Below are 24,779 nucleotides of genomic sequence, written 5' to 3'. Positions count from 1 at the left end.
GATGTTTTCAAATATCTGTTCAGCTGTTTCAGTCGACTAAGGCAGAGATTTGTTTTGTTGCAGCATCACCGCAGACACCGTTCTGCGAGCTTTTCAACGGTCAGGTCAGACAGCTTTATTCAGGTTTTGTAGGTGAAAACCTGCATTTGTTCTTCTGTTTACTGAAGTTTTTTGGCGAGAAAAGAGAAGAACCTGTGCATCTCTATTTGCAGGTGTGCACATCGTAGATTCTTACACACTCTTGACAGCTGACGTAGCAGCACCAGTGGAAAATACAGTGACACTTCTCCTTTCTTTTCTCAGTCCTGGTGTTGTGGCCCCTGCCACAGCACAACAGGTCACATCCATCTATGCCATGAGATGTCAGGTTGCAGACACGATCCCGGGTGCCGAAGGAGCCAGTCTCAGGATTGGGGTCACAGAAATTGGGTGAGCTTTCATAGTAAACCAGGTCACGCTCTGTGGGGGGTTTGAAGTAGTTGTACTTGGGTCTCAGTGTCTCCACCCATCCTCGTGACTCCTTGTGTTTCTCCACCACCATCTCAGAGGCGCTATCATACTTATCCTTCATGTAGTCACCAATAACTCGAAAATCAGGCTGAGACCACCAGCAGGTCTTGACTTCACAGCTGCCTGAGAGCCCATGGCACTTGCACTTCAGAAACATGTTGTCGTTGACGGACTGGGAAAAGAAAACCTCAAAGTATTATTAAAGAATCCAAGAAAGAAACAATTTTTTCAATATGATTCGCAAATAGAACCTCAATTAAACGAACCATTCTCCCTGCCTCGTTGTTATGGCGATTCATTGCAGAGCGCGCATCAGGACGATTCTCCCTAGCATCTGCAAACTCCCGGGACACCATACTTCCAAATTCCACATCCTCGCTGCAGCCACCCCACTTCCAGCCTTCACCAGGGGGACCCTTGTGACGTGTGTCACATCCACAGATTGTGGCCGAACCATCAGCACAGGCACGGGTCACTGCAAAGGCCACTCCGGCCGACGCAATGGCATGGACAAAAGCTGACTCTCTAGTGGCTGTGAAGAAAATAACATGGCCTGTAAGACACACTATATATGACAGGAAAAACATCCAAAAGGCGATACATTATAGGTTTAAAATAAAAAACAAAAACAAAAATGAACTACTGTGGCTTGTCACCTAGGTAACATAATAATTGTAAACATTAGTAATTAGTCGTAAAGTTACAGCTATAATGATTAAAATTATATTAAATTAAAATTATATATTAAAAGTACATTATTATTTGTGTTTAGTATCCACCAAGGTTTACCAGTGTGACAGTTTGTTCATCCCACACATCAATCGTGCTGTCTCTGAACAAGGCCAGCAAGGCCTCTGTGTCTCTGTCAGACATTGCTAACTGATGACTCAGAGGGATCAGGATCTTCCACAGAGATGAGAGGAAAAGGCAGGCCTGACAGGCCTATAATTAAGAGACTCAATTAAGCTTTTGAAAGGTAAGGAAACCGCTTCACACTCACAGGGACAATGCACAACAAGGAGATGATTTTTAAGTGACCAGATATAAAGCCAGCTCTAAAGACGATTGTATATCTGAAAGCAAAAAAATTTCCTTGTAACACTTTAGCAGCTTCAGCTGAACTGGTGCGTATGCCGAACATATGAACTCATGTCTTCTCCTGCAATCGCAGGAAGACAGAAGAGACAACAAAAATATTTGGAATTGTGATGAAATTAATCACATTAAATAAACAGATAAACAAAAACTGTTTAAGCCTTAACAGTATCTTGTATGGTGTGTGTCCACGTGCTTGAATATGTGCGTGTGTGTGTGTCTGCATGTGAGAGAGAGAGAAACAGTATGTGTTTCTGTGTAAAAGAACAAAAAGGGAAAAAAGAAAAAGAAAGAAAGAAGGCGTATAAAGCTAAAAGGAGCAGGAGCTCCTCCCTAACAGCAGGTTCCAACCAGTTTGAGGACTAAAGGGCGTTAGAAGCAATGATGCAAGAGAAAAGGTCTTCTGGCATCCTCCACCACCGACTCCACTACTGTATGCATACAAGGGTAATAATGTTTCATATAAATCTGAACTTCTGCTCTCCCTTCTCAAATCCCGGTTTCATCATCCAACACAGATCATTTCAATATTACCTGTTATGATGATAGATCAGCATGAATCACCTTAAACTGAAAAAGTCTGGGCTTTAGCCTTTAGTTTTTCATTTTTGAGCAACATGTGAACCAAATTAAATGTTTAAGCTGTTATAAAATGGATTTCTGATTTTATAAATGTGCTTCAGATAATAGCTTCTCCCTGCATACACATCTGATTGAAAACTAAAGTATATAAACCTGGAGAATGGAAATGAGGAAAAATATTTTTATTACTTAAATAAGCAAGGTGAGGTGTTTGGACAACTTTAAAACATCCCTAGATCAGTTTGTTTGCAAAATAATAATAATAATAATAATAATAATAATAATAATAATAATAATAATAATAATAATAATAATAATAATAACAACAACAACAAGAAAAATAAGAATTGCCTATAATAAGCAACAAGTTAAAAACATGATAAATATTTATAGAAATAACGATTTATAAACTGCCCCAATAGATTCAGTACTCACCAAACAGATACAGAATCAAAGCCTAAGAGGATGCTGCTAAACTTGAGTAAGTGCAACAGTGACAACTCTGCTGAAAGGTAATGTCATTTGCAGTAAAAAAAAAATAAAAATAAAAATAAATAAATAAATAAAACGAAAAAGCAGATTGTTAAATTAAAACTTTTTTTTTTACATCTAAAAATATCTCATACTTGATATTTGCTGTAACGTGCTGTCAAAATTGAGTCTAAATTGCACCTGGAATAATGCATGCTTCACCTGGAAATACCACTTGTCACATTAATTCCACTGCTTTTCTTAGTTTTATGACCAATTTAAGGACACTTTTCGTCAGACAATGCTTTTCCACCAAACTTTGCCAGAGCTCGGCTGGCCAAGTGGTCCCTACAACCTGCTGGGGGGTTGAATCCCCTATTGTGCTGTCACTGTCACGCTGTGTTAGTCCCACAATGGGCTCAGATATTTTATATGAAATTTGCCCTGGCTAGTGATTAGTGGAGACCAAGTTAAGTCATAGCAACAGAGAACTATGCATTGGCTGGACCCCGCTTGTCGGCAGACAGGGAAATCCCTATTCAAGTGGTTTAATAAAACAATCTAAAGGGCGTGTGAATGGGGAAAAGCACTTTTTCTCCTGCTTAATCTCATGGTTGCGAAGATATTGTGCTCTGAGCAGTGCCTAGCAGGGAGTGGGGCTAAGGTCCCCCCATCAACTCCATTTACCACACCCCTTCTTTCTTTCTTGCCTAGAGTTAATGATATACTGGTGCGCTAGTTTCCCTCCCCCAGCATGGAAAGACATACGTCTCATGAAAAGCTGAGACCTTTTAGCTCATCCTAAATAGTTACACTTTCTCATCCTTGGGTCACAGGTCGTAACCCACATCTCCTGACCTCTTCCTGGTTAGTTTAGGTGGAACTTGTTGATTTAGGTTTTATTTCCTGCCATACAAAGCTCTTCAAATAGGAAACAGAGGTTAGATAAGCCAGAGATACAATGGTATGAAACTACATGGCTTCCTTTTAACAGCCTAATAGAAGTGTGCAGTGAACCTCATTTTTGACTATGTAAAATGTCCAGTTTTTTGTGGCAAAGTTGCCATCCCTAATTCTATCACATGACTCAAAAACTGTAGCCTGATTATATCCATACATGATAAGTTGTTTTGTAAATAACAAGGACTCTAAAAAAGATCTGTGAATGGCTGTGTGGACACCTGCACAGCTTTCTATTACCTTTCATCACATGGCAGATTCCAGCGGTGCATGTTTTGACACTTTAGTTAATGTAAATTAATGAGTGCTGACGCAGACATAGCCTACAGGCAGGGCTCGTGATTTGGGGTGTGGCAAGACACAGAAACTTAAAGTGAGTCAGGCAACTAGCAAAAGAATACATGCATTTTAAGGGCAAAAATCACTTTAGTGTTTGATGTGTGTGATCATACTGGGCATGCAAAGAAAAAAAAAGCAATTGAATGTTTGTCGTGAACAATTCTGCACTTTTAGTTGTTATCTCAATCATTTCACATCATTGTCTTTCCCTGAAAGGCTCACGTCTCGTGGTTCTTCTTCTTAATCCATCTGTGTAAAAACAAACTGCTGATTTCTTGGTGAAGATGAGGTGGACATGCGCAGGAGGAAACTGACAAACAACTGTCTGAATTGCAGACAAACAGACACCAGTGGGTACAATGGCCCCGCTGCACAGACAAACACCAGCATCAATCAAATCCAATGAAATGGAAGCCTTTTCCTACTAAGCTCTATCAAAGGCCTGTGAGCCCCTTTAGCCACTCTCCTTGGCCCCTGACAAAGGCACTTAATCCAGCCACTTTGACCTCTCACATTATTAAGGGCCCGAGTGACCTTAATCCAATCAAAATGATTTACTAAAGCCCAGTAGCTGCCTTCTCTTTCCAGTCAGTGCCCCTGCAATTTGAGCCTGGGAGGGGAGGTGACGGAAAAGATGTGGTGGCATTTTGCACCACAATGGGGTTGGGACTGAGAACCCCTATCGTTAGCCACCTACTTCAGCGCCAGCCTCTTCTATCAAGTGGCTCAGGAGTTTATTAAAAGCAATTGCCCTGAGCGACCTCCAAGCCCTTTTGTTGGCATCAATCTTCAGTAAACTAGGTGACAAGTTCACATCCTTAACCCCCAACCACTATGTTCTGCACTTTGTCTTTATCTCAATGTCAACTTTAAGAAGAGCTCAAAACAACACAGAAAAGGAGGGGATCTACTGCTTTTAATGAAGATGAAAGCAATAATAGGATATTTTAGGAATTTGGTCCATTTCACTTCTGTATAAGTTTAATGAAAAGGTCACTTGCTTCATGTTTGTACCCAATGTATCAAAACTGTAAGTTTAGTTTAGCACAAAAATAGCTAACAATGCGGAACTAATAGCCTGGCTACAGCTTATGGTGTGTCCATTTAAGTGTCATGTGAGTTTGAAGTTAACTTTTAAAATGGTATTAAACAGAAAATTCTCATCAGATATACTTTCCTTTAATGGTTTGGAGGAGATTAACAAGTGACAGATTGAGCAGAGTAATGGCTGCTAACTGGAAACAAAACCCTGCAAAGGAAGACACAGACTACAGTAGTCCTCTAGATCAACAAGGGAATAATGATTGTTTTCATAGAAACTCTTCTGGGAGAGTTTTTTTTCTTCTTTTAGTGAGAACTGCCAACCTTTACTTTATGCAATGAGATAAATGAGTCGTTCAATGTGACCATCAATACCAGTTAAATGTTTGTCACAAAAAAAGAAACAATTTTTTTATGTGACAGCCCCTCTCTCTTTCTCTCTCGCTCTATATGTATATGTGTATATATATATATATATGTGTGTGTGTGTGTGTGTATGTGTGTGTGTGTGTATATAGCAATAGAGTCCCCTCAAATCATAGAGCCAGAAAGTATGATTTGATAAGAACATTGATAAATGTAATACTTGTCTCAGTTGTAGATCTTGTGCTTATTACTTCTAAGGAAGATGTGGCAATGACTGGGGATCCCCTCCTAAAGAAATCTCCAACGAGACAGAAGTCACTTGACTTAGCCTAGTTGTGTACATTATTTCATGCATACAGGCCCCTCAGGGCTGGTTGAGTCTAAAGTGTATCTAAACAAGGATTTGAATCAACATAATGAATGATGCATGCAGGGAATGCAGCTTTTAACTGCAAATATAATACAAAGCGAATATAGAATAGTTAATTGAGGAGTTAATCAGCACAGAGACACCATAAGTCATGTTTTTCTTCTTTTTTTTTTTTTTTTAAGTGGGTTGGGTAACTAACTACTCATAAGAACTCTACAGAGGGTAAAACTTACTTGAACACACATTTGAGGACACTTGGGTCAGACGGCATCATCAAAGCCTCTGTATAGTCAAATTGCAATCTTATGCACGATCAGACATGATGAAAACTATGCTGTGAAGTAATTCTTGATATAATTTCTGAAGAATATTTCTAATAATGGTGTAAATATTTGCTTCTTATGGAGATACTGCTGGTATAAAAAATATTTTCTTTTGGGTATAGTTTTGTTTCATTGTGAATAGTAGCTTATCAGGTTCCACATCAAAAGGAGTTATTTTATCCCAGAAAAGTCTTTACAAATTAATTGCCATGAAATACCTTTTTTTTTTGGTTCTGTCCTTTCTTCATTAACTAACTGGCATGATAATGACAACATACCTTTAGTATATATAAAGTAAGAAACCAAACACTTAAAGTAAAGACTGTATTAAAATGAAAAAGCACGGAGTTTGCTCACTGATGGACAAGCAGTTCACTAGTTCTAGCTAACCTTTTAACTTAAATCTACACAGGGGTAGGTGACAATTCAGAACACCAGGAATTTGGGAAGCTTGAGATTCCATGCCTGCAAGCCTGAAGTGCACTTACAAGTCATTCACATGACAGAAAAATTGCAGTAAAGATGAATCTGTGTCAGAATTCACATAAATGTGCTGTTTAACTTCACCTTTGTCTAACACTGGCCCAAAGATGGCCAGATTGTCAGTGACTGTCGTGCAATTCCAGCGTCGGCCTCTGAACTGGTGCTGACACTCCTGTATGCCGATCTTCACCCCTTCTGCCACGCTGGGCATGATCTCCACGTAGTTCCGGCAGAAACGCAGCTGCTTGGGCACCAGACCTGGTATGCTGCCACAAAGGATAGGCTGAGTACCCACTGATGAGTACTGGTGTCCCACTGCTAGAGACCTGCAAAACAATAGGTAGTGGCAGTGTCAGTGCAATTTTATAATTATATCTCCTCTTCCTATTTGTCTGCAGCTTTATCTGCTGATATAACACTTCCAAGAGGGAGGGTAATTTCCCTCCTGGCGCAGTGTAATGTTACGTCTGAGTTAACCTGATTAAGTGTGTTTATTTGCAGTATCAGATGCTACCATTAGGTGTGCGTCCTTTATCCCTTCAACTACCCTCTCTGCAGACACCTGGCTTTGTGTGAATTGAAATTGCAGCCCTGTCACTGCACTGTTTCTGTTTAAGATGAAAGTCCACAATGCATCTAGAGGTCTTCATAGACCTTAAGCTGACAACTTGGAAAACTGTACCTTGTTATTAACTGTCCGCACACTTAACAGACCCACAGCTTAGGGGAATAAGAGTGCAAACCTTACATTGAAACTTCAGAGAGTGTATTAAGATTAACACATAGCCTCTCCGCCCCTCTGCCTATACCTTTCTTTTTTTTTCCTCTTTGAGCAAGGTTTTCTAAAATACAACAAGTGCAAACTTGGTGCCCTGATTGCATCTGTCTGTCTTCATGCCTTTACTGCTTTCTCTCTGTCTTTATTTTCTTTGTCCTCTCAATTAGCACTTTTTGTAAGTTGTAATTGTAGAAATGATGCATGTTTGCACAATTGCACAGAATGTAGCTTAGCCAGTTTGTTTTTAAAGGAACATGTTCCACTTGATTTTTTTAGGGTTGTATATCTATTTGTTTGCATTTCCACCTCACAAGCTGATGAAGTGATTTGTATAATTCACATACTGGATTGATCAGATGTTTCTTGAACCGTTGTGCTAATTCTTATATAGTAACATCAGCAGGGCATCAGCAGCAATTTATACCTAAACTTTCTGAACTGCAGTTAAAAAAAAAAAAAAATTACTATTTGTTTATATTCTTTTTTTTTTTTTTTTTTTTTTTTTTTACTTTGTCTAAAAATACATGAACCACTGACCCTTAAATGTTAGCCTTCTTTGAAACATTACCAAAATCAACTATTTTAATCACAGAGCAGTCAAGTAGTGTAATAGCAGGTTTCCTGTTATCTTTGGCAAATGTCCTACAGAGAAGCATGTTGCCAATCCAGGCAAGTCCTTTTAATGAGTCAAATGTCTATTAAGGACAAATCACTGGCAAAAGCACTCTGATCAATCTGCCCTGAGTGATATGGGGTTGGATAACAGTTATGTTTCCTCAGGAAGGCAGCTCTGAAGCAGGTGGACAGTGTTTTTGCTGCTCATTTAGAATACTACGTGCTGACCTGCTCAGTGTTTTTCAAGGGCTAATAACTGATCACAAGATTACCAAATTCCTGACACTTGCCCACAGGCAGTTTTTTTTCCCTTTCTTTTAACTTTAAGCTTACAGCTGTATAAGACCTCCTGGTCAAATGAATGGTTACTGGCAGCTCCTGGTGACCTTGAATACCTCAGTTTTGGAATTTAAATGTATTACACATCTTTTATGTTTGTGGTGTGTGTGAGTGATTATCTGACCTGGTTTCCTCTAAATCCCTGGCATGCAAAAGTCACCAATAAAAACAATGTGTCACATTGGTTTCAACAGAATGGCTTACTTAATTTCCACTGACTAGACCACTCCGGATAATTATAAATGAGACTTCCAGTAAGAAAGCAAGCAATGGCAAGTTGAATTAAACTCCAAAGGGAATCACATTTGTCTGTTGCAACCATCAGTAAACAAAGGCACTCCTATAAATTGACCTCTTTTTGGCCCTTGTCAATCCATCTACCCTGGAGCACATCATACCCAGCAGAAACCTGCACATCCCAGACAGCTGCAGACTGATGAGTTGCACCTCATAGCAACAGAGCTGTTAAGCATCTCTATACAAAATTTGTTCTGATTTTTTCAGTGAATATATTTTGCACCTGAGTGTAAGGTAACATAAAAAAAACCAATAATAGAAATCAGTGCGGATTAGTGGACATGTTAGTTTCATATTGTCCTTTAACACCTCTGAACAGTTTATGCACACATTTCTGCCAGTTCATGAACCCTCTCACAAAGTCATCATGAGACAGGTTGCACTGTGGCTGTCTCAAAGAGGGCTGAGTAATCCACTGCCACCTTTTCCTGTGTTAGGAAATGGTCTGTGAGAGGAGGCTGGGCATGTTCCACCAGGGATGATTTATCACTTGATTTTTTTTTTTTTAAGGAGCTATTGCATAAAGCACAGTGTTTTTGGATACCATCTCCAACAACCATTTAAAGCATACTGGTATTTTATGTGTTGTGTGGATTTTAGACATCTATTGTGTGCTTTTGACTTTAATCTCTGTAATTCCTGCGGGAACATCTATTTATATTGTCAGAGAAGCTGCCTCATAGAGAAACTGACTGTCAGTACTGATGAAATGTGAAGGTTATTGTTGTGGAAACTATTTAACTTTTTAAAAAAAACAGAACTAAACAAAACAACATGCATGACATAAAATTTTTGTCTCGGTGCAGACTTTCCCTTCTAATCTAAGTGTATCCAGCACATGTTTAATGCATATTTCAGCAAGCCCAAGCAGGGTGTCTTAGAATTACCACTTTACTCGTGGGCCCTGAGGCCTTGGAGTCGACTTTGACATCAATAGAATATGTTTGGGAAAAGGAATGTGCAGCAAGCTTTCACCTCCAGGTATTTACCTTCTAAGGTGGGGTGGACTAGGGAAGGAGGTAGTGGGGTGGCGGGTGCAGCCAGGCTATGTCATGGCAGGTCGAGGAGAGACATGAACCTGTCTTGGTGCAGATCTATATCCCCAAAGACTACTGTGGGTGCTGAGTGTGATGCAGCTCTGATGGCCACCTGAAGGCAAGTTCAGCAGCTTCTGTCAGCAAAACATCCCCCGCTGCTTTTTGCAGCAGAAATAACTCTCAGATAAGTGGCATACTGTTTGCAAATGGAGAGACAATGCAGGTATATTGAGTGTAATCCAAAAGCAACCATAGTATTTGACTTGGGATGAGTTGCCATGAAACGCAAAAATACATCATATGTCTTAAAAGAAAAAAAAGAGATCAGCATCACGTTGAGGTAGCTGAACTGAAAGCTTGAGCAATTTTTGCACATTGTTTGTATTGGTGGGAGGGACAACCTGCTCTTATTATGTTTAGCTGCCACTCTATTGCTTTTCTAGTTAACACTTTCCAGAATCAAATCATGATTGCCGGGGTGGTTTTTGACTTGCTGCATCATCTAATTTATGACAGAGAATCTATGGAAAAACTTGTAAAGCTGGAAACCCAAAAAGACTATGTACAAATATCACATAATAGATTTTATAAAATATATAAAATGATTATATAAAATAATCAGACAGAATTGCAGCAAATGATTTCATTGATTTTTTTTTTTTTTTTTAAATCTCAGTCCAGTAGGTCCACTGTGGATTTCCTTCCAGCTGAGCATGTAATTAGTTTCTCATCAGTCTCACCACCAGGGGACCCATTAAGGGAAGTAGATGAATGTCCATTCAGTTTGTAAGAATCCCCAATTATTAAATAATTTATTCGCAATTGGGCAACGTTTGCTATTTTAACTCACAAAATCTGCTGTAGTAGACGGATCAATGTGAAGTTCAAGAGAAAAAACATCTAAGATTTCGTCTGAGAAAATATAAGCATATAAATAAATATTGCACATTTGTGCAATTTCTCACACGGCTGTTGCATAGTAAATGTAGACTTTATCAATAAGACTTCGCATTATTGATAATTTCATGCATGTTGTTATTGGCTATTTGGAAGCGGACAAAAGCCTTTTTTTTTTTTTTTTTACAAGGTTGCCATTTCGTTTATATTTAAAGAGGTCAAAACCGAAATGCTTCAATCAAAAGACAAAGTGTATATATATATATATATATATATATATATATATATATATATATATATATATATATATATATATGTGTATATATATATATATATATATATATATATATATATATATATATATATATATATATATATATATATATGTACACATGGTTACCAGTATGAGTGAGCATCACTTAATCCACTTAATCCAGCGTTTCTAGGTGCCACCCCTAGACCCCCTCCACCCCCCAAGAAAGACACCTCAGACTCAATGCGCAAAATTTGCACCTGCTGCACTGCGAAAATAATAATAGTTGTCAGTAACAAATGTCTTATAATAGTTGTCAGTAACAAATGTCTTAATACTCTAAATGCCATTAGAAGAAAAAAAAAAAACCTGAAATTGGACTGAATGAGGCATTTCTGGGAGTTAAAACAAAACAAACAAAAAGTTTCTCCCTGTATTTGCTGGAACATCGGGTCTCTTTATATAGTTTTATTGTTTTAAAGAAATAGATGAAACCCTTTGTTGTACCCAGTGATCAGTGATGCCAGTTAAAGTTTCCAGTCTGTAAGCAGAAGCGTCGCAGCTGTCAGGAAACTAACTGGAAGAAGTCAAACTGGCTGCTTACAGAGGCGGATCTTTAGATTTTTCCCTCAACATTTTAACTAAACGCGTCGCAGGACGTTAAAATGAAAATATAACTTACCACCAAATGGGGTAGCTGGCCATGACATGCGTCAGCCCACATAGCAGAAGGAAACATCCAAGGTATACCATCCTTAAAGTTTCGCAAAACCTCTCCAACAGAATGCCAACATGCGCGCACATCCACGCACGGAGAGATCTTAGCTGAAGAGTAAAGACAGGGGGAAAAAAAAAAAAAGTCAAAAGCTGATGGATGTTTTCTTTTTGTTTATTTCTTCCCACCAACAATCGGAGGGAATCTCTTATCTTTCGCGACTGCTCCTGGCAGAACTCGGAAGGCAAATATTAAAAGTTAAAAAGCAGCTTGCTTTGTAGGACCCAATCAGCAGGTATTGCCAAAGGGGGAATTATGATGATATGTTCCCTCTGTTGCCTTGTCAGTCAGCTCCAACTCAAACATGAGAATGAGCTAATTTTTAAGATGTGTTTTAGTGCTCATTGAGAATTGGTGGCATTAGCATGCAGCGTGTGTGATATATAATGTTGTTTAAAGGAGAGAGGGAGGGTCCTCGGGATTTTAAACAGACATCGGAACCCCTGTGGATTGCGTAGCTATAACAACCTGTCCGGATTTCACTCCCTGGCTTGAAGCTTCTAAAATGCAGAAATAAATATGTGTGAATTGCTTGAGACCACCATTAAGGTCTGCAGTCATTTGTTTCCGAGTGTAAACTGAAAAGTTACAGCTTATTATGAAATACTTTAAAATGTTCCAAAGAAATTCTAGATGATCTTTGCTTGTTTATTCATAAATATATAAAAAGATTGAAGCCCGTGGAGGGGGAAAAAAATCCTTACAACTCTGCTATGTTTAAAACGAATAAGTTATTTTAATTAATCTTTAATTAGGTGCATCCATCTGTGGTGTGTTCACAGGTTTAAAGCAGCCAGTAGAATCAGCTGCTTTGGGTTGCCTTTCCAGGAGTATTTATCCTAGAAAACTGGCTGCACCACAAAGTTTAAATGCATGGAGACTTTTTCTCAGTGTGATAACTGACCTATGGGACACCAGCCTCTCATTTAGGTTACAGGCTTTAATGTTCCTTCATATTTAAGAGACAAATGTGGCATCTCAGAACCCCAAATGTGCAACATGACTGACTAAACTTGCAGAAAGAGAAAAGTATACTTTTTGTTTTTTTATTCTGATTATTTAAGCATATTATTTAGGTAATGATGATTTTTTTTTTTTTTAGTAACAAAAAATAATTTCAAGTGATCTTTTAGCAAGCTTTGGCTGTTTTTACTTAAATGGCCAGGTGGGAAATGTCTGACTTACAAGAGAAAAACTTTAAATTTAGTCTGCAGATTAATCAAGATGGATGAATTAATGAACAAAAATATATCTTATTTTGATATGTAAAACAGTAGGAAGAATTTAACAGTGACTTAGCTGTTAAAGAGTTTTTTTTTATTTTAAAAACAACAATAATGACAAAACTCAATTAATACATCTTGATTTGTTTGCTGATTTGAGAAAAATAATGACTGAATGAAATAATAGGAACAAGACTAACTTTTTCTATTCAATTTCACCTGTATTTTGTTTAATTGGAAAAGTTCAGTCGATCCTTGAAGTTATTTTGATATTATCAGCTGAATATGAATGTCCTCAACAAGCTACACAAACTCCCATGCACTCGTACCCTCACATCATCTCACACTGGAGGGAAACTCGTGTCAAGCAGCTTTTGATGTTTCTATGACAATCTCGTCCCTGACTATTTTTCTTTATTTTTCACTGTTTCACTGGCATGCCATTCAAAGGTGCTACTCTAATTTTCAGTGAGAATCCAAAAAGTAAACCTTTATAACTTACATAGCAGAGACAAATTAACAGAAGCCCATGCAAGCCCAGAAACTTCCACATGTGGTATGAAGACAACATTTTAGCACCATCTTTTGGATAGCATTGAACATTGCATGAAATACCCACATTTTAGCTTGCATTATATCTGCAATATGGAAAACCCTTCATAATGTTTCAGTATTTCCTTTTCCTTCTGAGAAAACAAGTTCATTTTACTTAATATTTATTTAGGTCTTCCTAGAAGTCGATTTAGAGATGTTATCGATGATGACTTTTTAACTTCAATCCTCCTGTGAGTTAGTGTGGCTCTTCAGATTATCTGCAGACAAACTGCTTACAAGTTTATTCAGACAGCATTGTGATAGAAATACAAATGTAAAGAACAAAACAAACAAAAAAGTAGTAGTAATACATTTTGCAAGCACCTACATTTGATGTACATGTGCTTTTCTTTGTAGCAGGACTGTCCAGCTCCAGTCCTCGAGGGATGCAATCCTGCAGGTTATAGTTGGATACCTGATCCAACAAACCTTATTTAAATTAAATTTCTCACCTAAACAGCTTGCTGTCAAGTTATGCCCAATCAGGTTGACCACTAAATCTGATTAAAGTGTGCTGCAGCATCATACACCCAAAAGCTGCAGGACAGTGGCCCTCGTGGACCAATTTTGGACACCCCTGCTATATAGTACATTCAGGTCTTGGAAAGGCAAGTTTATGTATTGCACAATAATTGACTGGGAGATTCAAAGTGCTTTAATGTCTCCGTAAAGCACTTTATAGAGAATACATTAGAAAACAAGACAGAAAGGAAAATGAAACATTAGAGGAAAACTATTAAAAACATCACGAGTTTAAAAATAAATTCAAGCTTATAAAAAAAAGAGAGTGCACTTTTCAAGAGAAGCAATTCAAATGCAGCTGAGAATAGACGGGTCTATAAGCTGGTTTTAAACAAAATGTGTGCTTCATCTGATCTGAGGCCTTCTGGGAGTGTGTTCCAGACATGAGGAGCATAAAAAGCCTTTCTTTCTGGTTCTGACTCTGGGAACTGATAAAAGACTGGATCCAGATGATCTGAGGAATCTGGTAGGTCCATACTGGGTGAAGAGCTGACTGGTTTAATTTGGTCCTAAATCATTCAAGAAGCTGCAGTTGTCTAATATATGTTTTCAGTGGATCTGTAACAACACTGTTAAAATAATCAAGCCAACTAAAGATGAAAGCATGGACTAGTTTATAGGTCCTGCTGTGACATCAGATCTTTTTACCTCCGATAATACACTTGCAACACACTTTGAAGTGTATCTACTTTTCCTTGAATTTAAAACCTGAACTCCTTTTTCACCATCGCTCAAATTCATTTGAGTTATTTCAGACATTTTTTATTAATGATATTATATAATTAATGGCTAATCAGCATAACATTTTCACCTGCACATATTTGCTTGGTTGCCTTTAAATGACCAAACTTTCATGCAAACAGTTAAATAATTGCAAAGATGGAGAGTTACTGCAGCTGTTGATGGGAAAGTTTGGAAGACAGCGCAGCCATGAACTGAATGGGTTTTCCTCCCAGCAGCTGTCAGCACTGGTACAGAGGCCAAGTTACTGACTGTGTAAAATACATGGGAAAAATGTAATGCCTGAGCAACGGTACCTGACTGATTTAAATAAGCTGCCACCAAGTGGAAAACATATAGTTCCACGGGATGCGAGTCTGAATAAAGTATCATACATGTTTTGTCATTTCGGAATATTTAATTCTGCAATAAAAAACTTTTTAAAAAAAGAATAATCCAAGAAACAAACTAAACTATCCTCAACAAGTTTGGTGCAGCCCATCTGTTCAGCTTTCCACGTCCAAGCAAACAGAAGGACATCAGTGCTCCTTTGTGTACCCACGGTGACCTCACTGTGTTGGTGATGTCACTTACTTAAAGTCACGCCGACAAGTGCGTCTTGTTATTGCTCTGCATCACAGGTTTCAGACAGACTCCCACCCTTTGACATGAAACAGTCCCACTAACATCATGTGCTACAAAAATATTGAAATAATCACATTTTCATTACTTCACTCCTTTCTCCATGAATATTTTCCTCATGCTCCATGAGGCTGTTAATTTTCCTTTTATGTATTCAAATGCTTTGATTCGATGTGAAACAGATTACATGACAGACTTCACTAAACTTCACAGTTTAAAATCTGTGATGTGTACGATGGTGACAGAGCCACTAGATGTCAGCATTGCAGTGGAATTATCATCTGATTGGAACATCAACGCTTCTCACTTAATGAATAAAGAATATTTTATTGGAATATTAATAAATTCAGCGCCTTTCAGCCACAGAAAAAAATGAGTGTTTCCCTTTAAACAAAGCAGTGCATCAGGACAGTGGCTGATGAGCATTTAAAAGTAAATCTTAAAAAAAGTGAATTGAATGACCAAAATGTTACAGCCGGATCTGGTTCTTGGAAAAAGCTCATCACTGTCCCTCATAGCCATGCTTCTCCAGCATCCTCTGTATGTGGAAGACAAAGGCAAACAAAGCAAAGACTCTGCCTTGGCTTTGACTTTATCTTCAGGATGGGCATTACCACAGGCGCTGACATCCCCATCTCCTCTGGAGATAGGGATGTCACACGGTGTAAAACGCTTTCTGATAAGGGGAACCATAGTGGATGGCTTCAAGTCTTGACATCATGAAATCTGCTGATGTGACGTTCATTTGGTTTGAGAACAAAAGACACCCAGAATTTTTCAAGTGCAAAGCATTTTGGAAGAGAACATTCCTAGATTTCTACAACAAGACTTTGGATTAAAAGATGAGTTTGCAGATCTGGTTTAAATGGTTTAATATGAGTTTTTATATAAAATTACCTGTAACATTTAAAGCAACATAAAAAAGCAAAACAGAACTCTAAACATATATGATTTTTAAAACGGGACATAGAACAGTATGATGATTCTTGTTGTACCAGCAAAGCAAAGGATGTTTTCATGTTTGTATAGCATTTTTGGCAGCAGAGTCAGCTTCATGTTTTCATGGGAGTGATCCCACAAGCTCAGCACGTCTTTTAGTTACTCCCAAGGCTTCTTGGCAGAGATGTTAAACTGCTAACCTAAGTGGACATTGAGGTCCAGGCTGAGGTCCTGACTCCTGTGTTCTCCTATGCTGTACTTCAAAATGAGTCTCGTTGAAGTTTGAGATCAGTGAGAAAGGTTGTCACACAGGATTGCTTTATGTTTCGTGCGTACTGAGAAGAAAAAGAAAAAGAAAACTCCACAGGACGATGCTGCCATCACCATGTTTTGAATGTGGTGGTGGTTTTACTCAAGTGATGCTTAGTGTTTGGCTTCCTCTGTTAAACTGTTGGGAATTGTGGTCAAATCACTAAGTCATTAGATCAGATCTGACTATTAACTTCACAAATGGAACAGGTTTTAATGTGTCCTCTGGTTAATTCCCAGCTGGTTTTTGTCTTTAAGTGGGGAATCTCTGTGGTCCATCTTTAACAAAGGCCTGACGGGCAGAGTGCTGAAGCAATTGCATTTAAAATACCTGTTAGCTTATTATTTACCTGTCTAACTAAGTCACTAAATGATTCAACTTTACCCCCTTCAACATTATAAATACAAAAGATCATTTCCAGTGCCTTCCCTAAGATTTGAGCTTGGGCTCAGTGTCTTTGGACTTTGTGACCCTTTTGCAAAATATGATCTAATAGACCTTATATGAGCAGGTGTGCCTTTGTGAATATGTCCACAAACATATGAGTTTGGATGAGTGGTTGAACAAGTCAGAAGAGTTCAAATCTAAAATAAATTAGACAGATTTCTGCACTAGACCGTCATTTATATTCAAACAAGTTGCTGTTAATATTTGTCGTTTTTAGAAGCAAAAACATACCTTTACATGTGCAGCCTGCAAAATTTAATTTTGTCCACAAAGAAAAAGTCCTCAAATCCTAAACTGTCTGTAGTTGGAATCTTTGGTCACAAGCTCTGTCTTCAGTGGGATTCAGAAAGAAGTCACATATCAAGGCAGGATGGAGGCCAAGAGACAGCACAGCTTTTATTACAGGAACAGTTTTGCACGTCATATCAGGGTGCAACGTTTCTTCTTAACTGTGGAGAAAAACATAAAAGTCTTATTCTCTCTTTTGTCCATTTTTTCCCTGTTCTTTTCAGTGCCATGGCACTCCCCTCTGGGTCATCCCAGGTCAAAATCAGTAGAGAGGGCGGCTGTGTTGGCAGCAGCTCCTCAGCTGGACCCTGCCTTGTTTCATCAATGCTAAGTAAAGCAGATCATGCCATTCCATTAACAACAACTGCTGGTCAAGACCACATCCCACTCACTATACATCTACCATATCGTCTGCTTACGTGGAGAAACCTTTAGTTTCCTGGCACAGACTGCTGACATGTCGCTGCTTTTGCTGGCGAGGCTGTGTTGTGTCAACGTAAAAGTTTTCTTCAGTGAGGTGAAGTGGATGAATAGCTGTGTTGTTCATGTGCAAATAGAAAACTGTCATTCTGCAATGATTTGGTTTTGGTGTTTCAAAGGTTGCTGGGAAACCACAACATAATTTTATCATGTGGCCATAACAATGAATTTTACGTGGTTCGATATAAATGCCATTGTTTACGGCCCGGTGAATCAGTTCAGAAAATAAACCAAGGAGTTGTCTGAACGATGATCAAGTAGAGGCACCTTTGGAAGAGTGTACGCTCTTTTATCATATCTAACTAAAGCAGAATCACTTACTGTATTTACTACCGCCTTGTGTGTCACCATGCGTTGAAGGAATCTAGTGTTTCTTTCCATAACTACACAGCAGCAGCAGCTTAAATGCACCTCCTCAAACACTTTAAACAATGGACAAGCCACCACATGCTTACATACAATTTGGATCTAGTGTGTCACAGCACTTCTCTTGAAAATATGCACAGAGGAAATAGTTATCTGCTAAAAACAAAGCAAAAAGGGTTAAGTTGATCTGCAGTATTTTTTTTTATTTTAACTCTAAAGTGCATCTACTTTTTATTGCTTTTGTGAAATAAATCTAGAACAAGATTAGGAAAAAGTGGCTTTGTCTTTTAATCTAATCTAATCCAATCCACTTTATTTATAAAGCTCATTTTAAAAACAAAACGTCACCAAAGTACTGCACAGTCGAATATCATAAAAATAACTAAAAAGAAAAATAAAACAAATAAAAGACACAGAACCCCACAACTCAGTGTTATTTTAACTTATTTTTTACACCGTTTTAGCCATTTTCTAAATGTATTCATTATCAGATGGAGGACAGAGGATAGAGGACCAGATAGAAGACCAACTGTTTTTTTGTTGTAAAGTCTTGTTTTACCTTTTGTATGACCATGTGAGAAAAAATAATAAAATAAAATTATTAACTCAGGAGGTGGCCTGAAGTTGCAATGAAGACTGAGGATGCATTTTTCCTCTATCCAACTGTTGCACATGGTGCACCCAACGCCTGAAACAGCAGAGTGGCGCAGACGCACCGTCAGCCTCCAAACCTAAGCCACAAATTATGTCTGGTACATGGAAAAGATCATGTGGCCCTGCAATGGAGAAGAGGTGGTGAGAACGAGGAGTTTGGTGGTAACTGGGTTTGGACGGATATGTTTTACATTCCTCCCCAGGGAAGCGATATCAGGACAAGGTCAGACCAAGGCTAATACAGAAGAGTCTGAGAAGATGGAGATAGAATGTTAATGATGTTTTGTAAAAATGTTCTACCTTATTTTACGTGAAATCTACACATTAAATGAGTGTGCAAAGAATGTCTTCCATTATTTACCTGTATCTTTCTAGATGCTTTACTTATCTGATTTGTATGAACGTGTAACTGATGGCGTATACTTTGCTTTTTATATGTTTTACCCTACTCAATTGAATTCATTTAAGGTGACTGCTCCTTTTGCGGAAATACCTCAAACTTCATCTAACTCATTCCATCTCATCTGAATCGATGGTGCAGACTGACCTCAGAGGAAGTTCATTGTAATTGCAGAAAAATGCAACTTTGCAAGCCGACACTTTAATCTAAACCCAGTATTCTGGTCACACTTGCCGCTGGAACCCAGATGATTTTCCGGCGCTCTTACCAAAGGGTCGCTTTCACATTTAGTTCACTTATGTTAGCTTCTGAGGGAGGGTCAGAGGAGCAGAAAAGGGGAGAGGAGAAAGAGGTATGATCCCCGACAGCAGAAAGGGAAATACCCCTGACAACCTAAAGAGATTAGTGTCTATTACCAAACAAATTTCTGCTACCACCTACAACACTTATGACAACCCTCAGTTCAAGTCTCATAGGAGCTCCAGAAAAAAAACAAAAAACACAGTCTTTTGTCCTCATAGCTGTGTTCCCTCGGCACCAGAATGAAACAAGCTCTGTTTTCTCGGTTGCTGGGTCTGAGACGAGGGGGCGAGCATGTTTTAAGAAGGGTGTGGGAATCAATTATCCCACTCAAGAGACATGCAGGACCAGTGGGTATTGCCTGGGATTAGTGTCCATTCTTGTCATGTACTGACAAACCCTCCTGCTGATCTCCTTTAACACCAGGTGTTATTAAGAGACAGGCCTCTTACTGGGGGCCTGTGGGCTTTTGAATAACTGAATAACTGCCCTTTAGGAATGACTGACAACCTTATAATGCTGGAAAAAAGTGCATTCCTGTGCTTTCATGTGCTCACCTGTGTGGATTCTTAATGGATATTACTCATCAGTCAAATGTGAAATCATGCAAAAAGAATACTCATTAGAATTACAAGCTTAGCACTGACTTTTTTTTTTTTTTTACTAATCTTTTTCTATATTTATGTATTGCCGTCAGACAAACAGCAAATGTTTGACATTTTAAAGGAAAGGTTAAACATTTGGGTTTCTGTTGGTTTTGTTAGACGATAAGATCAATACACCCCCTCATGTCTGTTACCGTGGAGACACAGTCAGTAGTTCTTCAGCGATCATCCTTCCCATTCAAACAGTTACTATAGCTTGTTGTGCAAGATATCTTATATGCTCCCTCCCCCCAAAGTCTTCTTATGGCATATCTCTGTAGGATTTTTCACCTGAGGCAAAATAAAAAGTAGGACTTACTCCAATGTATGGTATTAATTGTGAAAGAATGCATTCTAAACCCAACCATGATCTATTCCTAATACAAACCAAGTCATTTTGATACCTAAATCTAGTTTGGGAGATTAAAGACTTTTGCTCTTCAAACAGTAAGTGACAGCAAAAGAGGCATTTGTGCACATTAGGCACAAGTCATGGATATGCATGCATGTTGGTATCCTGAGATTCATTATTGTCCACGTGCAACATGTAACAAAATCAAAGGTTAATAACAGAAACATTTAACATCAAACTAAAAATCATGTTCTTACTGGTATGTAATCGCTTTATTAGAATAATAATAATAGTAAATGTAAAAATGACTTCTTTTTTTAATTTGTATTTTTGGTACAAATAAAATGAGGGACTTATAGATTCTTACTGGTAATTACAGATGACAACATTCATATTAGGATAACTACAAACTCCTACCTTCTGTCTGCTCCATTGCCCCCTTGCTCAGGCTTAGGTTGATAAGAATGATGAGGAATGGGCTCCAATTTTACCAGAAGGATGGTACTGAACAATTTTTAATTATCATAGTTTTTGTCCATGGGTTCTTGGTCCGGAAAACAATACTACTGTTTACAGTGGATAAAATCAAATAACAATATTCAGACCTGTATGTTGAGCTGGTGTTATTCTTACAACAACCAAAATGAAATGACATCAACATGCCATTTCCTAGTGGCTTATGATGTCAACTGCTCCTGCACTGGTCCCTGCTGGTTGCCAGACAGCTGCTCAGAGTCAATATTTGGTCATGACAAATTACTTTTGATTAATAAGCAAAACAGTGTCTTAGTTAGGGACCTTTAGTGGTAGCCCACTATATGTGAATTTTGAAATATTTTCTTTGGACTAAGCTACAGGTAAGCTAAGTTAGTCTTTGTTTTAAGCAAAGTCTACCAGGTGCTTGTCAAGCCTTTGCCTAAATATACCTCTCTGCAATGTTGTATGTCAACCTGCCATGCTCTCTCAAACTCAAATTACACTCCAGTGTTGTGCAGAGGCCTAATAAGTGCTGATCTGTTGAGAAGAGTGATGAGAGCTCCAGCACTATGTGAAACATTGAACTAAAATGATTTTCTTATTAACTCTTATGTCAGTCTTTTCCCACCTGAAAAACATTGTCAAAATCCAGGGCATGCTGTCCTGAAGTGATGCAGAGAAACAAGACTATGCATTCATTACATCCAGGCTACATTACTACGTGATGGTCTCTGTGGGTCACAATAACTGCCTTAAAGTTTTAAGTTGATTCAGAATGCTGACCGTACTTCTGACTGGTCCTACTATAGAAGACCACATTTTACATTTAGCTATTTGCAGTGGTTTCTAGTAAAACTTAAAGTAAAACTTTAAGATCTGCCTCATCACTGACAAAACACAGCTTCATCCTGCCTTACTGTCCCTTAAAATCGCATGAGAAAGTAGTTACTTTCAGAACATGGGACTGTATGTGGTCCCTAGTATAACAGAGTCTAACATGGCTGGAAGTACAAAAAGCACAATAAGATCCTATCCTGTGGAAATAGTTGCCAGTTTGGGATGAAATCTTGTGTGTTTTGAGAAAAAGCAAAAAATATTCTTCTTGAGAATGCTCATGCTTAACTTACTGCACAATGGTTTTAATATGATATTTCTAGGGATTTCATGTCTTATATTTACCATCTCATCCTAATTTTATGTTTTTTTTCTATTGATTTTTTAATGGATTTTCTTATTTCAAACTATCTTTTGCTTTTACATTTTATCTATTTGACTTATTACAAAAGCATTTTTTTTCAAAAGGTCAGCATGGAAAGCTATTCAAACATTGGTTGCTGCTTTTGTTAAAGGGCTTTGCAAATAAAGTTGCCTTGCTTAACTTTTATTTTAGTCATACCTTGTACTTTTATGCATATTGCTTTTATAAGTGAAATTGTTTTTAGTCTTTTATTTGTTTTTATATGAGTTCTGCTTTTATTTGTAAGTAGAAAAAGGGTCATTAGGCCCATTTGTAGGTATGTGTGGTCTGCCTGGATGGGCTTGATATTGTTCGAGAATGAAAATGTACAGACTTCCCCCTGAATCTTGGCAGAGGAGCTTCCCAGGTGTAGCTTAGAAAACCTGGACTGTTCCCAAGTTCAGATACCGCTCTGTGTTTACATGCCAGAAATCGAGGTGTGTGTGGACACAATAATGTTAGCTTGTTGCTGAGCCATTGAAAGGTGTTTACACAGGACTTATAGTATTGCTGCTGACTAAGGATATTCTGTCAGGCGTGGAGTTGGTGGATTTCTTTTTTTTTTTTTTTTTAAACACACCAGGAGTTCAAATTTAATAATATATCTGTAACACTTAAAAACAAACTTAGAAATCTGTTAATGTTGCTGTCAGGCTCATAAAATGTTTCTGGATTAATTACGAACTTAACCATCTGTGAAGCACAGCTATTTTCTGATAATAAACAAAGGTATGATCTCAACCCTCATTCTTTTCATTATTTAGTAAATACAGTGCATCCCTTTTTGAATAAAATTAAGCTAATTTCTTCATGATACTATTTTGTAAAAATGTATTAATGAAAAGGTCTCAATAAAGCTTTCAAGTTAAAGAAAGTTGTCTGTAACAATGTTTTAAGGTTTCGTAATCTCTAAATCTTATGCAATCAAAAGCGTAGGAAGAGTAAATATTTTTCAGGAGCAGGCATGCCGGAGGCTCCAGGTTACTTGTAAGGATGAGTGATTATTTGCCAAGTTGCGCACAGTGTAATATTAAGCAAAGTGCTTCAAGATTTTGTCTCTTAGTTTTCAGATTTCTCATAAACCTGCCTACAGGTATATTTCCTATAGTGAACTGCGGGTGAACTTTAGCGCGGCATCCTGTCGGGAAAGTGATCCTTGTGTCTTCCAAAAGACAGGGTCAGACCGATATTTAGTTTCAATAGGCAATCTTTGGCTGAAATGGGTTAAACAAAATGCCCTTTCTGCAATTTATTAGAATTTTGACAGGGGACTTTAACACAGCAATGAAAACAAAGCTTTTAGGTATTGGTTGCATGCCTACAAAATTATCATGAATATTTTTCATGATTTATAAGCAGTGATAGAGATGATCCAAAATGCAATTTATCCCCTTAGAACCCCTGCCCACCTTTTTGCCCTCAGCAAAAAACCAAAGCTGTATTTCATGTGCAAATGTATTTTTCATTGTTTTTTTTGAGTCAACACTACTTTTGTGGTGAGATAAGCTCCTCAGTCTCAGCTTATATCAACATGATGACCAAGTTTGGCTAAAATTGGCAAAAGTGCCAGCATCATATTTTAGTGTGAAAAGCCGGTCGAAAGTTGCTACTTGTTGGAGGTGAGCCATCACTGACATTTGTCTGGAGTCTAACACACCCACTGAGAAATATATGTATATCTATGTATATATATGTGTGTGTGTGTGTGAACAACTCAGTCTTAATACCAACTTCTCACACACTCAGTTAGTCAGAACCCCACTGTGACTTTGAACACAAAGAATATCCTTAAAGCATTAGTTTCCAGGTAACATGACATACAACTTACAGGACAGTCACCATGGAACTATGAAAAATTCATTTTTAATATATATATCAGTGCTTTAACCATCATATTTTCTAACATTTAAACAATAATTCACTAATTTCGGCCTGTGACTTATTTTAATGGCAAGCTGGCATTCATTACATACATTACTGGGGTCATTGTTGCCTCATAATATTTCAGTGCTAAGAAACTACACTTGAACACTCTGTCTTCCTGCCAGAAATATCATGTGAAACCTGTGTTATACTTTACAGCACTGCATCCCATAGGAGACACACTCTATGATCGATTCATCACACAAATCCAAAGGAACACCTTTAGCAATAGATAAAACAAAAGTCAACACTGGGCAAAGGGCAGAGAAGAGACGGAATGCAAGAAGGATGCTGATTTAGCCTTTATTAGGGGGTGCAAAATTAGAAAAAAATCTGCCAAAGTTTAGTAGTTTAGTGTGTGACAGTACAGTACTAATTCAAATGAAAGATAAAAAAAAAAAACCAACTAAACAAACAAAGCAAAAGAAATCAGTATTCCCCTTCTCAACTCTACCCTCCTTATGTAGTAACAACACTTGTTGACAATCCAGCACCAAGAAAGCAGAGTCAGCATGTCATTTACTATTGCAGAGAGGTCTAAGCCACAATTTGCAACAAGAAGGCAGGTCTTCCGTTTTGGAAAGGTACAGTAAAGGCTCACAAGTACTTAAAATAGAACTAAACAGTTATGTTTTGAGAAATATATTGAAAGGGACAACCCTGTACAAATAATAGGAATCTGGGCCTGAATCCCCTTTGATTGATTTACAACAAGCAAGTTTCGACAAAA

The 24,779-nt window shown here is 38.0% G+C and overlaps 1 protein-coding gene across 1 annotated transcript in view; it reads right to left on the bottom strand.

The window, feature by feature from the left end:
• Positions 1-202: 202 nt before the first annotated feature.
• wnt3a (wingless-type MMTV integration site family, member 3A) overlaps positions 203-24,779 on the bottom strand; it is a gene marked incomplete at its 3' end in the record, with an annotated part of 71,138 nt that continues 46,561 nt past the window's right edge. The window contains exons 2-5 of the mRNA XM_079243626.1: positions 11,439-11,581; positions 6,625-6,866; positions 777-1,042; positions 203-682 (exon numbers count right to left, since the gene is read on the bottom strand). Coding sequence (XP_079099752.1) covers positions 203-682; positions 777-1,042; positions 6,625-6,866; positions 11,439-11,581 — 1,131 coding nt within the window. The remainder of the gene's footprint in view (positions 683-776; positions 1,043-6,624; positions 6,867-11,438; positions 11,582-24,779) is intronic.

The sequence above is a fragment of the Telmatherina bonti genome (genome assembly GCF_933228915.1).
Source record: "Telmatherina bonti genome assembly, chromosome: 7".
Classification (NCBI taxonomy): Eukaryota; Metazoa; Chordata; class Actinopteri; order Atheriniformes; family Telmatherinidae; genus Telmatherina; species Telmatherina bonti.
This window is presented reverse-complemented; position numbering and strand designations above follow the sequence as displayed.